Source organism: Pomacea canaliculata, linkage group LG9 (genome assembly GCF_003073045.1).
Source record: "Pomacea canaliculata isolate SZHN2017 linkage group LG9, ASM307304v1, whole genome shotgun sequence".
Lineage (NCBI taxonomy): Eukaryota > Metazoa > Mollusca > Gastropoda > Architaenioglossa > Ampullariidae > Pomacea > Pomacea canaliculata.
Genome location: NC_037598.1, coordinates 24,421,204 through 24,437,382, shown reverse-complemented (window position 1 = coordinate 24,437,382; position 16,179 = coordinate 24,421,204). Strand labels below are relative to the sequence as shown.

The 16,179-nt window shown below is 42.1% G+C and overlaps 2 protein-coding genes across 2 annotated transcripts in view; both read left to right on the top strand.

Moving 5' to 3' along the window:
* Positions 1–11,402, top strand: part of LOC112571766 — a 27,605-nt gene extending 16,203 nt beyond the window's left edge. Inside the window, 23 exon segments of the mRNA XM_025251040.1 lie at positions 513–667; positions 1,429–1,522; positions 1,638–1,771; positions 2,007–2,178; positions 2,805–2,902; positions 3,087–3,186; positions 3,189–3,211; positions 3,541–3,621; positions 3,863–4,143; positions 4,407–4,585; positions 5,136–5,284; positions 5,768–5,857; positions 6,307–6,482; positions 6,825–6,996; positions 7,353–7,503; positions 7,709–7,846; positions 8,116–8,294; positions 8,722–8,785; positions 9,108–9,207; positions 9,787–9,943; positions 10,304–10,403; positions 10,814–10,959; positions 11,266–11,402. Coding sequence (XP_025106825.1) covers positions 513–667; positions 1,429–1,522; positions 1,638–1,771; positions 2,007–2,178; positions 2,805–2,902; positions 3,087–3,186; positions 3,189–3,211; positions 3,541–3,621; positions 3,863–4,143; positions 4,407–4,585; positions 5,136–5,284; positions 5,768–5,857; positions 6,307–6,482; positions 6,825–6,996; positions 7,353–7,503; positions 7,709–7,846; positions 8,116–8,294; positions 8,722–8,785; positions 9,108–9,207; positions 9,787–9,943; positions 10,304–10,403; positions 10,814–10,831 — 2,811 coding nt within the window. The 3' untranslated portion in view covers positions 10,832–10,959; positions 11,266–11,402.
* Positions 11,295–16,141, top strand: LOC112571765 (coiled-coil domain-containing protein 162-like). The gene is made up of 6 exons (XM_025251039.1): positions 11,295–11,437; positions 11,655–11,750; positions 11,906–12,094; positions 12,595–12,661; positions 13,221–13,411; positions 13,653–16,141. Exons 2-6 carry the CDS (start codon positions 11,688–11,690, stop codon positions 13,764–13,766), a joined length of 624 nt encoding a protein of 207 aa, XP_025106824.1. The 5' UTR covers positions 11,295–11,437; positions 11,655–11,687; the 3' UTR covers positions 13,767–16,141.
* Positions 16,142–16,179: the final 38 nt, after the last annotated feature.

Here is a 16,179-nt window from a genome sequence, read left to right as displayed (position 1 = left end):
TAAAAATGACTAAGTCACACATTTTTGAAACTAAACTAGAAATAAAGGCTATAATACATTTTGTATAGAAATGTAATCTTTACATAAAAACTTAACTAGATGTTTTATGGCAGTTTGCTTCACACCAAAACAAAAAAATTCTTTAAATAAATGTCAATGTATTAGCTTAAAAGTGCAAAGTTTTCTCTTAGGATTAACAATTTACTTTTTAGAACAGGTGCTTATCAACATGATTAATGGGCGACTAGCAACCACGCTGTCTTTAATGAGATGATGTAACTCAATTACATTGTGTTTTACTCAGAATACATTTACATTTAAATGACCTACGCATTCACATATAAATGAACCTATACAGTTGCATATAAGCATCCTGTACATTTACATACAAGTTACCTATGCAGTTTTTGTGGGGGCTGATAGCAGGAAAGAAAGTAAAGTTGACATCAATGGGTGTCTTGCTTGTATACTAACGTCCAGGAGCTAAGTAAATGTGTCATATGCTTTTACAGATATATGTGCGCCAGGCAAAGGATATGGGGTATGATGCTGCACACCTGAACCTGCGTCTTGTGCAGTTTGAATATGCAAGTCATCGTCCGGCAGCTGCTAAACCACCTCCCATCTTCATCACAGCCATTCAGGACAACGATTCAGCAGTAGACAAGTCAGCTTTTATTTATTCTTATGTTTGTACACAAATAGCATACAAACTAGCTCTGTAGCTTTAAATCTTTTATGTATGTATTATTTCGGTGTTTTTAAAATGGTGCACATGTGGTAGATATTGACAAAGTGCATGGGTATGGTTTGGTGTTCTATCCATCAAAAATAATGCTTGCTTGATGAGGGTGGTCAAGATTGCCAGTAAAATCATTGGCTTTCCACAAAGACCATTTAGTGATCGATATACCAGGGCTGTGAGGTTAAAACAGCGTCATCTCAGATCCCCCTCATCTACTACACCATTTCCAAAATAATGATCCCTTCTGGCCATAGATGGAAACAACTTGTCACCCAGAAGAATGTATTTTCAAAGTCCTTCACACCAACTGCAATATCACTCTTGAACAGAACTAACAAATGTATCTAGTGTGTGCATGTGTGTGCTCTGATATTATTGCCAGTAGGGATGTCTATGTGTGAGTGTAGCAACTGTATGGGTGTGTGTGTGACTATTTTGTTAATAAAAGTTCCCAACAAAGGAAAATTTCTATTTCTGTTGGGAACAGAAGAAGACAGTAAAGATGTATTGCATTGTGTATGAATTTATGAGACCATCAGTATATTTCTGAATTCTTTCATAACCTGCTGCCAGAACAAAATTTTGCAATTTTTTTCATATTTCCGTTTCAGAAAAGTAGGTGAACTCAAGCAGGAAGTGCTGTGTGCTAGGTTTCTATCATGTTGACCTATTGGTTTGTTTAGATACAGTCCTTCTCATTGTAACCTTGGAATTCATGAACTGGATGAAAGCCATGTAGGACGATTTTCATTCCGCTCACGGGATGGATTGCTTCAGGTAAGTGTTTCCTTGATTTTGTTTGTGAAAAATCCCCCAAATGGAAAAAACCTTAGCAAAAAACAAAACAAAATAGGGTCTATTCTATAAGAATGGTTATAACTTCTGTATGCAGGTTTTGCGACCTGGAGGAGTTGAGAGTTTGCAAGTTGTGGTGAAAACACAGGTAGTACACAAGAACGCACTAACAGCTGCCGTGCTACAAGCATCCACCTGCCAACCAGTCCGACCCCGTCAGGTTGGAAAAAGGTGCATTTCCTCTGGCTGTTAGATGGATAAGGATTCCTTATTATTTATTAAGACCACATCCATGGGAAGCTAAAATAAAACATACTCATAGATTCAAACTGTTTCTGTTGAGTACAGTAATGTACATGAGTCAGTTCATGAAAAAAAAATACAGGCTTGCTGAAATGGGTTTTTAACATTATGTCTTTGACAACAACTTTTATATTGTGTGTTGTGGCAATATTTCTTTCATTAGCACAAGTGGCAGAGCCAGTCCAACGGAAACCAAGAGTGAAAGGAGTTCACAGACACAAGCAACTGGGGTTTCTTCTGCAGGAGGTCCAACATCCTTGGGCAGCCGTCTCCCAGGTCTACAGACGCATGTACAAAAGGCACCTGAAGCCTTTATGTCCCTTCAGTTGGAAAAGGTCAGATGGGGTCACATGTCCTCTTGTTCAGTGATGCGTATTATGGTAAAACTTTATTACTCGTGACTAATCAAAGTTATCTGCAATGATGCACTCTTAATCTAAGGGCTTCTACAAACATTTCAAGATTAAGGTGTGCAAAATTATTTGGCCCTAAAAGTGTAAGAAGTAACATTTATTTTCAGTCACTGTATGTTGTTTTTTTTAAAAAAGATGAACTTTTGCATTATAGTCTAATGACAATAAAGACATGATGACATCAAATTATATGTTAAAAGCTACATCATACTGTATTGAATATTGTACCTGTACATTTTGCATGAATGTGCATTAATTTCAATGCAATTGCTAACTCTGGAAATAAGCCACATGAGTGAAAGTGTGTATAATTATATGAATGTACACACAGGAAGATAGATTTAATTTAAATTTATGTTTAGTAGTTTATAGTGCCAGGATACACAACTAGTTTAAAAGAATACTCTAATGGAGCTGCTCACAAAATAATAGTGTTTTAGTCAATGTCAAACTATAGTGGAAAAATCATCCATAAATATTTAGATGTTCTGATCAGTTATAGCAGGTTTGCTAACACTAGCAATACTTGTGTTTGTATATGCTTGCAGACACCCAGTCGAGACTTGATGCTGAATGACTTTGTTCAAAAGAAACAACAGATGGGCAGTGTACTCAAAAATCCGGAGGAGCTTGAAAAATTGAAGAGGTGGGTGTCTGATTATCCTCCACTTAAATTCAAAAAAAAAAACATTAGTTAACTTCATTCTAAAAGTACTTTCTTTTTTATCTGCATCCCTCCCTCTCTTTAACATTTTCAGTTTTTTATTGTCTAATGAAGTTTCAGGCAGTATCTTTCTGTACATGAGCATGACTTGCTTTTTTGTCACCAGGAAGGGCATTTCAGATTATTGTGAGAGATTCCACATTCGCTTGTCACACACATCAATGCGAGCACAATTGTTGGCCTATTACAACAGTCTGTTGAGTCTTCCTGGAAGAGTTTTCCAGCAGTGAGGTTGGTTTGTCTTTTGAGCCTTTGAAAGATATTGCTGGAATAGAAGATTTGTCTGTATTGCTGGCTACTTTCTGCACTTGATGCTTGTAGGTGTTTCTTGAGAATAAAAGGTTGAATGGAGGGGGGATATATTCACCAAAATTTGAAAGAAGAATACTAATCTGCACTGGACCTTAATCAGAAACAATCTGCACCTTCTAGTCCTTTAAGTATACTTCTTTTTGTGGGTATCATTATTTGTACATAGTATACTATTCCTATACTTCAAATATAAAAGCCTTCAGTTTTAAATGACTTTAACATAAATCCTGTGATCTGTTTATTTACAGAGACACCTACTTCATTATTGGTGAACCCAATGAAAAAAAATCCAACATGGATGACTTGGAGGGCTTGACACCTGATCCCAGGTAAGTTACATACCTCATATTTTGTTTTATGGTTGAAAATGTTGTATAAATAATGATAATAAGATTTGCCCAGAGCGCTTTCCATCATTTCTGTGATGGTCTTCTTTGTAATTTGTGCTTCCTTGTGGAGAAGTAGAGTGGGGACTGCAAGTTGCTTTAACACTCGTTGCGACATAGTCTTGGAAGTCAAATGAGCAAAACTCATCCTTGTCATAGATTTACTCACTAACGTTGTCCACAGGACACTGAAGAAGCGACCTCGTCGCCTGCTGTCCCAAGATGGTCGCCATGTTCTGAACCTGTGGTTCATCCCACACTACACCGAGGTGCTGATCATGTTCAAGCACCTGGATGACGACGACTGTTACCGAGCGCTGGCGTTCTGCCTCACCATCATCTCCTCCCTACACGACCTGCTGCAGTACTTGTGCGCCTTCTCTCGCCTAGGCAGCTCGCATGCGCGCCTGGGGTCACGGCGCGTGGAGTTCGTGTCGGCTGACTGGGGCGGCACCGAGGGCATTGGTGGGTGTTACAACGTAAACATAGCAAAACACAGTCTTGACGCTTGTGTTGTTGATCCCTTTCTGCATATCTCGGGGAAAGACGGAGGGGAAATAAGATTTCTCATTTTATATCAGATGTTATTTTGTGTTTTACCCAGTCATTAGAGACAGTTTGCATTCCGCCAGACCGTTACTACAGTTAGCATTCAATAAGGCGTTCAGGTGTGCAGGTGGCTGTGTGGTGTAGGTCTGGCGTAAGACAGGTGCTTGTTTTCACTGCAGGTTCTGAACTGAGAGAGATCCAGAAGCATGTGGATGTGCTGCCCCAGCCCACAGACCCTGACGCCGTACAGCAGTTGCTGTGGCTACGACGTGACGTCATGTTTCTGGAGTTCGAAACGGCCGTGCGTCACTGCATGACAGACACGTTTCTGTCGGCTGGCAACATGCAGGCCTACCAGGTGAAAACCAGTCTGCAGCTTAACTGTGTGATGCAGGAACTGATTCGAGATTTTAAAGGCCTACTAGAGCTCATGTTGTTGTTGACAGTGAGCTGAGGGTACAAAATGCTCTTTTTTCTCAAATGTTAGTGAATGCCCCAGCCTTGCTCCCTCACTTTTTCTTCTCGAGATAGAGAACTAACTTCATCGGTAGGCACAAAAGGATTAAAATAATGTTTAGGACTGTTCCCGGATATCACCACGTTGTCAAGGTTGCAGCCACATTGACAATGTTAAGAGCATGTAAAAATTAGGCGTTGGGATGTTATTAAGATTTGGGAAATAATGTCCAATCACGGAAGCTTAAACTGAGAAGTAGGACCTAATTAAGTGAATCCTTGGACATTCGTAATATCAAGGGTTTGAACTCAGTATGTGTATACTAATGATTGTACGTCTCGAGAGCATATCGGAAAAGTTACTGTCTTTGAGCTCAACTTGGTGAATTGGGAAACATGGAACTTGCAGTCTTGTAAGCCTTTAATTTCTGTGACTCCTCCTCTTGACAGAGTATCAACACAACATGCGCCATGCCCTGGCCGCCCTCAGTAACGTGCAGCGCCGGGGTCTGTTCTGCACCAACGTCACCATTCCAGAGCCCCTGGAAGCTCGTGACATTCGAGCGCAAAAACTCTTCCCTTGGCGGACCTTCTTAAACACGTGCGTACCTTGTACAAGACTGCCTTTAGGAGGGGTCCTCGTATGTAGGTTCACGGTGCCAGAAAAATAAGTTTTGTGAGAAGGATATAAAGATATAAAGAGTTTAATTGCGGCTCTCTTCTGGCGAAATGTAATTCGGTTCTATGACTTTTCATGTATGATGGTTATGGACAGAAACGACCCAATCCTAGGCATCATCTGGCAGGGGTCGACTGTTGGTCGGACGGCAAGCTCAGAAGAAAATAAAACTTGGATTTGAGCTTTGATCCTTTTGCTTAAAAGAAAATAAACACTTTCATTTTATTTTTCTTCTGAAACAATTTGGGTGCTGACACTGGCGACCAGTCATGAAAAGGTCATTACTAATTACGAATTAAATTTTGTATTTAATTTCATTTGTCTTTTTGTCACTGCGGTTTTCCTGTCAATGCCGGGTGAGCTGAACGTGATTTTTTTCTAGAAGTTTCATGATGCCTGTTGCAGTAACGGCCCTTTCCCAGGAATGTTCTGGCAGTGGTCCCAGATCTCGCACAACATACAACTGTGTCTGGCTGGACTGCGGGAGGTGGACCGGTGGGTATCAAGACCCGACTAAGACTGGAACGGCTTTATGTTATTTATTTTTTATGTTGATTCTGCGCTGTTTTCTGTTTTATCTTGATTTCGAGGGATATTAGTGATCTTAGAGTTTGTCTCAAATGCGTAGTCAAAAATACACACGAATGAAACTGAACTTTGCTTGATTGCTTGTTTGATCAATCAATTGATCGATTAACCTGTTATAGGGTTCTCTCTGCTCCTATTTGTGCTTTGTTTTGATTTCAAGGGATCACAGTTTTTAGAACCTGTCTAGACTGGACTGCCGAATTTAAGTGCAGATATGGTTTTGTGAAATTCAGTCATAAATGAAGCTTCGTCTTTTTCCCACCTTCCCTCTGTTTATTCGTCTATCGTGCTCTTTCCGTCTGCATCTTCTGGGCATCCATTGATGCAGTCACTGACTGCGCACCTCTCTCGCGCAGACACGTGGCCAACGGCGAGATACTGGGGGTGACTTTGCTGATGGAGGACGTTCTGCAGACGGGCTTCCAGGGCGCCATCTTTCACCAAGAGCATCAGGAACATCAGCAGGCTGAGTCGCAAGCCTCGCACGTGCAGAGTGCGTCTCGTGAGCAGAAGGAGGCGACGAAGACAGTTGGTCAGAATTCGCTGTTTGTTTCTTCCTTCATTTGTAACATTTCTTTCATCTTTTTCTCTTCTTCCGTTTCCTTCTTTTTTTGCAAATTTTTCTTCTTAAAATCTTTCTCGTTGTTATTGTTAATATTATTGCTGTTTTTGTTGTTGTTCTTGTTGCAAAAATCACCGATGCCATACGTTCTGTGTAAACACTATTTTTGAGAAGAAAATATTGCTTATCGCTTGGAACATCAACCTAATCATCTTTGAGGTGCTCTCTGCAAAGTAAGATGGCAACTGTACATGCTTGGAGATCGTGTTGTTTGTATTTCATCCCCTTTATTTTGCTTTTGTCTCCTCACAGCGCTGATGTCCCAGAAAAGTCTGTCAAGGAGCCAGCAGCCGTTGGAGTCGTACCGTCTGCTTCGCTTCTTCCTGTTACTATGGAAATGCTTGGAGCTGGCAAAGGCGGACTGGGGCCGGCGCAAACTGTCTGTGGAGTCCGTGTCGACCACCACACTCTACAGGGACTTTAGGTCAGATATGGCTGTAGTTAGAGGATGTCAGTGGCAGAGTATTTAAGAGAAAAAGTTGGTCGGAGAAAAAACAATAGCAACTTGCCTGCTTATCGTTCTTGGCGTTATAGGAATTGCGTTTCCCTGATGTGGGAAGTTTCATAAACAGTAATACGAACAGGACAATTGTTTTTCTATTTAAAAGTTCAAAAGGTTGTAAATATTGCAATGTGGTCTCGCAAAAGCTCCTAATCATGATCTATATCTGAACAATAAACGATTTTCTTCCGAAGTGTGGTATGGTGAGCCTTCTGTAAGTAGTTCCGCTGTACTATTCCTGTCTTCATTTAGTCTGGTTCATTCTCGTTTGCTCGCAGTAAGCACTACCGTGTGGAGGTGTTGGTACCAGTGCTACAGAGCGTGGCCCGGAGGCTGGGGCAGGGGGACATGTACGACGCCATTATTCCAGAAACGGACATTCTGGTGATGCCGGCGGGCGCCTCCGAGATCGAAGTTCGAGCCAAGCAGGTAAGTTAGCGACAGGCACCTGGAAACGAACGAGTGTTTGATTATTGAGTGCATGAATGTTTTGTGTTTCTCTGTTAGTTTCATGAATTTTATTAATCGCGTAAGCGTTTTAAAGACTGTGCGTTCTTCCGGATATCGGACATCCAGGTCACTCACTTCTCATCTTTCTTGTCCTCCTTTATCTCACTCTCTCGCCTGCCTGCAGCTTGTTCGTCTGCTGGAGACACTGGAGTGTCACATGATCACTGAGGTGCAGAAGCGGGTGAACAAGGAACTGACCCTCGCGCTGTCAGAGAGGGCGCGGGGGGAAGGGGCCCTCCCAACGGACCTCTGGAAACGCGCGGTGAGCGACAGCACTCACTCCTACACACAAACACACACACACACACGCATGCATATTATCCTACAAACACAGCATTCGGCACAAAAGCCTCCAGCCTTTAACATTTTTGTTACTTTTACAACAAACAGACTTTACATTGTAGTACAATCGAAACTGCTTGAAAATCTGCTTGATTACAACTGTTTTTCCGTGGGTGACCTAAAAGAGACAGAATGAACATTTATGTATCCGCATGTAGTTACTACATTCCATCGTTGCTGCTGCGGTAGGTGATGAAGGAGAGCTTCACAACCAACAGACCTCACTTGGCCGAACAGTTCGTCGACGACCTGATGTCCAAGGCAGATGAGAGCGAGACTCAGGTCACAGTCGGCCGCGAGCATCTGCGAGGGTGTCTGGCCAGCCTCGCCCGCAGCGTCATGGCTCGCGAGAAGCAGAACTACGAGAGGTCATGACCTTTCCATGCTTCTGTCGTGATCTTATGTTTTATGCTTTTGACACAGTGGACCAGACAGTCTCATACGCACAAAAAAAAAAAAAAAAAAAAAATTAAATACACATTAGCTAGTTGTCTGTAATAGCTAAAGAATTTTTACACTTAAAAGGAAACGCGACTAAAAATGTTTTTATTTTGAAATGGTTGGACTTACTTTTAACATACTAGGTCCAGTTATCTCACTTACCCCTTTCATGAGACGGAAGCAATGTCTACAAAAATATGGGATATTGTGACTAATAGGTAGACTTGATTCTTCAAGATTACAAGGGTAACTGGGAGCATAGAGAAAATCTGTCGAACTGTGTGTGTGTTGTTGTTGTTTGGGTATTTATTGGGTATCGCAGCTATCATATCTGGTGTGTTTTATTGTCCACAGTTACACAATGTACTACGAAAACCTGCTTCGCGCGAACAACCAGCTACTGTATCAGAGGGAACAGGTAAACTCTTTACAAAGTTGTGGTTCTTGAAGCTCAGGTTATATCCTAAAAACTTCTACAAATTCTTTCTTTTAAACAATTCTCGTTCACTGGTAAGCTGTCTGTGATTTTGTGCTTTTTCTCTATGTTACAAATATATTTTCTGAAGTTTTCTTTTTCTCTATCTCGTTTAAAATATACTTTACTGCAGACAGAGCCGAATATACACACACACAGAGGATCGGGTGCGTATCAATGAGACCTGACAGGTTACTCCTCCTTAATTATGTGACCTTCACTGATTGCTTTCATGATCACGTGACTTTTTTACGCGCATGTGCAGGAGATTAAGCATCTCAAGGACCAGCTTAAAGAGGCACAGCAGGCGACGACTGTAGAGGTCCAGTTTCAGATGGCCGCTCGTACCCACGATCTCATTATGGGTAGGCGTGACCTTTCACCCTCAGCGCGGATAAAACAATCGTCAGAACCAACTTCTGTATCGCGTTTATTGTCAGACCCTTTGACCTATCAAACTGTTTGATTAAGAACAGCTGGGCTCACGAATGGATGCATAATTCTGAATTTAATCCATGGAAAGAAAGAAAAACAGGTCAAGAAAAGATTGACTGAGGCCATGGGGCAGTATTCATAAAGTGAAGGCAAGTTTTGTCTCGGGTAAATCAAGAGCAATGGTCTTGTCTTTATAGTTATGTAGTGGCATCCAGACTGTGCGGATATTGCTTTACCTTTTGCACCGTAGTGATAACTTTGTGGCAAGGATACCATGGAATAAAGCAATATTCGCGGGGTCTGGACAGCGGGTCGTAACTACGGAGACGAGACGTGTTGCCTTGATTTCCACATGTTGCCCGCAGGTAGCCACTTACCCTTGCTTCATGAATACGGCCTCATATAGCTGATAGCTGTCAAGTCGTTTCGAGTTCACTATTTCCCGATTTCTGAAAACTGGTCCTTTTTAGACGAGGTATTAAAATTTTGTGGGGTTTTCTCCTTTACAGAGGTCACTGCTCTCCGTGCCAAGATTCTGGAGATGCGAGAACAGTCCATGACACAAGAGCAAGACGTTCGGGAGCGCGTGAAGAGAGAGTTCAAGGACCTCGTGCAGAGCATGTTCAACGCGCACTTCCAGCTTCGTGCTCGCTTTGACGAGTTCCGGTTAGCGACCACGTGGTCTTATCTGCTCTCGTAACGTGTCTATTATATAGATATTTACATGAGAGAAACAGTTGTTTGTATACAGACATTTACATCTATTTATATACAGGGTAATCGTTTGGGACGTTACGGAGTATACCTTTTATCAGGGAATGCAAGCTCTTTCTTTGTTTCTTTCATCCATTTATTCTTTCTTTCATTTCTGTGCATGGTTTGATGGTTGTGTGAATTTTTTCCAACCAGGACAGGTATTCGTCGCCGTTTTTTTGATACAGTAAAATATGCTCTCTTGCTTTTATACATCCCGCAAATATGACCGTCCCGCCGTCATGTCATGACCCGACAGCGTTTCCGTTGCAGGGCCGGCCTTCGTGATGACGTCATGGCCAAAATTAACGAGACGAGAGGGGAAGCTGTCCTCGCCATGACCAAGCTGGCGAGAAGTTCGGCAGTGTTCCTGGTGAGCTCGCAGTTGAATGTCTCACGCCTTCCATCTTTCATTTGTTCCTTATACAAGCTCTTTTGGTTAAAAGAAAAGCAACCACTATGTCCTTTTGATTATGTTTACTTTGGTACGCCATTTTAAGGAAGACAAGATTTGAGATCAAGATTAAGAGAGAATGTGGAAGAAGAAACAAAGAACAAGAAGAGAGCAAATGATTTTGCGTGTGTTGTGCATGCGTGCTTGAAATATATATATATACACCACCTTATATATTATATAGGTAATAATATATTGCTGTTATATATTATATTTTGTGATATCTATTTAAATTGTTTTTTATATTAAATTTGTCTGATAAATATTAATATACCGTTATGTTTACACACACACACACACACATATATTAATCTGTCTCCTTCGCTCAGATGATGACTTGCAGGTGAACCAGCAGCGAGCCGAGAAGCTGCGAGACTTACAGCAGGAAAACCACCAGCTGTCCACGCTCTTGCTAAAGGTCAAGGCGATGAACTCTTGGCGCCGCAACCACCTGACTGACAACTACCTGAAGACGGTAGGTCTAGTCGACTGTTTTGTGTGCAAGACGGAAGTGTCTGTGTGCCAGCATCGAGAGAAAGAAAAGAAAGAATGCGAAGAAGAAGACAACGAAGTACAGACAAAATAGTTCTGTTAAGGATGTGACGAGGAGGGTTGGGGTGGTTCTTTCTAGATGCTGCGGTGAACGGTAGTTAAAAGTGAACTGGAGTAGTGACTAAGGTGCGTGGGTGTGGAGCTGTGCTGACTGAAGGGGTGACCTTTGACCGAATGCGTGCCTACGTGTTGACTGGAGATGTGACCTGTGAGCCGACATGTTGAACAGATCGTGGACCTGCGGAAGGAGGCGGAGGTGAGCAAGAAGGAGACCCTGGAGGTCCGCATGCTGGCGGAGGAGCAGGTGGTGTTGCTAAAGCAACAATTGGTGGCCATCCGCCGCGCACCTGGCCAACACGGAGCGCGAGTCCAACGACCTGCGCCGCCTGCTGGACAAAGAGGTCAGCTCTGGGAGTGGTCTCCCTTTCGTGCTATGTCGTAGACCAAGGCAGCTAAGACCTAGGGGCTTGTTAAGCCTTTTTTTATGTAATTACTCGTGCAGTGACCTTTGACATACATTTTGTTTTGAACCACATTTTCAAGGATTAGACGTGACCTGTATCGGTGTGACTAATCAAAGTAAATCTCTAGTCTTTCTTTCCTCTCATCCACGTGCAGCTGAAGCAGAAGGAAGAGAAGGAGCACGAGTTGATGCAGAAGGAGAGGAGCAAGTCCCACCTGGAGCAGGCCAAGCAGGCCAGCATTGAGCGTTTGGTACGTGCTACTATCATGTCTTACAAAGACGGGAGGCGCCACCACCTATATTCTCACATCGTATAGCCTACACACTGTGTGACAATGTAGAGTGTACACAATGTATACAGGCCTGTGTGTAAATGTATGTGTGTGTGTCGCTGTCGTGGTTGCAGATGGAGGAGCTGAATGATAAGGACCGGCGCCTGAGGAAGCTGTCCGAGGAGCAGGACCGCAGCACTCGCCTGCAGTCCATGACACAGGAGAAGGTGCGCAAGGACGTGGACTTCATCAAGAAGCAGCTGTCACACGAACGCACGCTCAAGCTGGGCGCCTTCCACCGCGTGGACGAACTCCAGAGTCAGGTACCACGTGCTTACCTGTGAAGCGGACGCCGCGGGTGGATAACGCACTTCACTCACTCACCTAACTCCTGTTGTAAACAGGCGATCCTTTCCGGTCTGAACCTGGTTCAGGGGGATTCAGTGATCAAGTTCGATCCCCAAATTTTGTAGATTACTTATTTTATTATTTTTGTATTTAGGTTTTTTTCCTCTTTATAAATTCTTCGTAACTTTTTCTTTTTCTTGTATGCCTTAGTCTGGATTCTTTTAAAGCTTGTAGAGATTTTTTTATCGTTTCTTTCTTTCTTTTATCAAACCACGATACTAGTGCCGAGCTTGATGAGTGTTATTCCCAAATAAAAACGCAGCAATAATTTTGGAGAGTGAAGGAGCCTTGAAGGGACTTTTTCGTATGGTTGAGAAGATATGAGGGCTTGAAAGCATAGGACATAAAATTCCGTTAAAAAGAAGTGTATATAGAGGTTTCACTGCAACTCCAACTCTTCGTTCCCATGTTCCAGGTATATGAACTGGAATCCAACCTGTTCGCTCATTCACCTCATGGTACGGCCTCCATTCCGCCCACACGTAAGTGAAGCTTTCTGCTCTAGTCTTCATGACTGAACACATTGTGGATTAGAAGAATTCTACAGTGTATATTTTCCAAACATAGCTAAACATTGAACAACATGAGTGCTGTTAAGAACTTCACTTACAGTTAGATTAAAAAAATTAAACCTCGGTTTAAGTTTAGCTGGGAAGATGTGTAGGTGTAATCCCCAAATCAGAGACACATCTCAATCCACGCAGTGTGAATTAGTCAGGTAAATAGTCCCATCGTCTACAGAGTACAGCTTGGCCTCGCCCTACCCTCGCCTTCTGCCTCATGTATTGGTCCGAGCTGGCCTCATACAAGCTTACCCTCTGTCGCACAATCATGAGAATTGACTCCTAGGCTACACTTCATCCAAAACTGTGAATGAAGCGAGTAAACATCTCGGCATTTACATGTTTGTATTTTATTTTATTTTTTGTGCATTGAGGAAATCGTACATGTATATCAGATTTTTTCTGTTGGCGGTGTGGGGAGGCTAATGGGGGTTACCATGTTTAACGCTGTCCTCTGTATTCGTCTGGAATTTAATAGCCGCGAAGAGTACGCGAGCAGTGTCGGCCAGCAAAGTTTCCAGAAAAATCCGGCCCTCCACGACCTCCGGGGTATGGCCTCCGCCGACCGCCTGGCCTGCCACTCGCATGCAGGGGGCGCCGGAAGAGGGCGCCTTGGCTGTTGCTGGCCTCAACAACATGGACAACAGGATGGTTCAACGGCCCAAGACGGTGAGGACAAGGCTTGCTCTTTAGGGATGTACGAGAGGGCACAAGGGGCTGTCTCTCCTCCTCCTGTTTCACTTCCCTCGATTACTTTGCCAGAACGATGATGACGCCGCTGATAATTACTTTGAGGATGATGACGACTACAAGGATGATGATGACGCTGATGACGACAATGATAATGATGATGTGTGTTCGAGCGTTTGTGTTTTTATCCATCCATCTGTGCGTGTGTGTTTGTCTTAAGGTGGGAGGACGGTTACGAAGTCGCATTGCCGAGCAGCTGCTAAACGAACTGGAGCCTGACCATCACCGCATCATAGTGCAGCTGGAGCAGCTGCAGCTTGAGGGACGCCGCTAGGTCGACAACGTGACCCAGAAAGAGCGTCAAGCAACAGAATAGCACTTCACCTGAGCTGTCGTTAACAGAAATAAAGCGCACGCAGACGGTTATGTGATTGGCCTAGAGACACAAACTTCCAAATCCAGGATCTGTTGCGAAGTTTCAGGATCATGTCACGGGCAGGGGAAACCTTCCCAAACGAAATCTGTGATGGACATTTCTTGTTTACTTTATGATAAACGATAGGCGCCTACATTCTTTGGTAGGCACAGGCGGTTTTAATTTATGGAAATCTTTTCCCTTAATGTTGAAACAAAATTTGCACCACGCCATCATCTGAGGCTTTAAAACACCTTTCTAACCGGAGTCACGTCACAGTCCATGACATTTTTACATAAAAATTTTATGTCTTTTTTCCAAAGATCAGATATTCGAGAATGAGACTGATTAAGAAGGTGTTTCAGAAATAGAAAGCGTTGAAGAACTAACAAGGATTAAAAATGGAGAACGAAATGTATACATTTGTCTTAAAACACCCAAATTTACATTTTGTTGTCGTGTAAATATTTAAATGTACAAATGGTGTTCGAGATCCTTATGGTGAATTTACTAAACACGCGTCGGTATTATTTTTGGAACATTTTACTTGCTCAACATTCATTTACTTTTCTATGCACTTTTAAAGAAATTTTGACACTGGACTTAGTCCCAGTTTTATTGGAAAGTTTTCAAATGACATTGTTGGGAAATGTTCAGGTAGTATTATCTGTGTAGTAAAACCATCAAGAGAAACTTGTTTACTCTGTACTAATCTTGAGAATGCTCTATCATTGTAAAATTCTATTGTTGCTTGAACGGTAAGACACCATAAACTGTTTAATTACTACGATAGGCTGCTTGATAATGGTTAATTCGTCCTTGTTCTGTTGTCCAGAAAGTAAGAATGTCATTACATTATTTAGTCGTTCAGTTATTAAAAAAAACTGATATATGGACTCAGTTTATCAATTTAAAGTCCAAATATATTGTTTGTATATAGATATGTTTATAATTTTGTAATTTTGTACTTTATACATCCTGCCTTTTCTAATGCACATCATCAAATCATAGTAATTATTGCCACCACACTCGGTTTTCTTTTTATCTCTTATTTTTATTTGATTCTCAACAATAATTTTTTTCCGACAAATGTTTTTCTTAAACGTTATGATTGTGCTTATCCTTATAACGATCATCTTTTTTCTTCACGAGCCTACTCATTTTTCTGCCGAATGTTGCTTTTCTCTGTCCCTCTCTCAAATGCAGCAGCGATCGTTACCAAGTGACAGGATGCAAGAAGCATTGCGTTTTCTGTGATACATTCATTTGCTCAGTATTTCATTCAAATTGTCGACGAATCCATGGTGAGGATTGCATTTGTTCGTGTCTACCACAATTGTTGAATTTTTTATCTTCGAAAAATTCATATCAGTTCTTCAGTGGGCTAAAAAGAGTATTCATATGAGATGTATGCACAGTTTATTTTATATCTAGACGTATATATTTTTGAGAGATTACAACCTATTTGTTAGTACAAAGCATGTCTCTTTCCCTCCACTCTTTTTGTCTTCATATCCAATTCACCATCTTAGACTTGTTGCACTCATACACATTAGTATCGAGGGATGATGTTAAAGTTTTGTGCCCTTTCCTTTTCCCCAGTTAAGAGCTGTGTGAATATTCCAGGCTGGAATTCATGTCCTGCCTCGAGTTAGCACCTCGATCAAGCGCTCCTTTCATTTACGTGAAACACCCAACAAGTCCCAGCGCGTAGCACGTGCTTCAGTTTGTAACGGTTTCACCAGCTGACATCACAGTTTGTACTGAGTGCAGGTCTAACGCCCGCAGGGTCTGTGGCGTCCATGACACAGGCAAACACATTGCAGGAGGCAGGACACAGGCTATCGGCTTGACTGACCTTTAAGTTGGGTACAGGGTCGACGTGAATTCCAACTCACTCCCATGTCCTTGCAAATATACAGTCATTAAGAAGGCGTGCTATCCAGACCTTATCTCACTACAAATTTACGTTTTTGAAGAATTGTACCAGCCTCATCCCCACCCTACCCTCTTACAAATGTATGGTCTGCACAGTCACGCAGTCAAACTGACCCACCAACGCGATTTGCCTTGAAAAATTCAGAGATTTTTTCCTATTATTTTCTTGTCCACAACTGATTGCTTCATGTTCCTTGTGAAATCAAACGCTGTTTATTTTCTGTTTGTCCTCTTTTAAACGCAGGAAATGTTACAGGATTCTGTGCTCATGTAGCCAGAATCGATTAAATACTATTTATATATAAATAAAAAAAAACAATGTGGCAAATTAAATTTCCTGTTGAAACCTGTGTAAATCGATTTTACATGTTTATTGATCTTCGCCTAATTTGAT

Coding starts and splice junctions, on each gene's coding strand:
- LOC112571765 (XM_025251039.1), top strand. CDS start 11,688: ATGCAGAAGGAGAGGAGCAAGTCCCACCTGGAGCAGGCCAAGCAGGCC. Junction 12,095..12,594: donor TGGACGAACTCCAGAGTCAG/GTACCACGTGCT, acceptor CCCATGTTCCAG/GTATATGAACTGGAATCCAA. Junction 12,662..13,220: donor GGCCTCCATTCCGCCCACAC/GTAAGTGAAGCT, acceptor GGAATTTAATAG/CCGCGAAGAGTACGCGAGCA.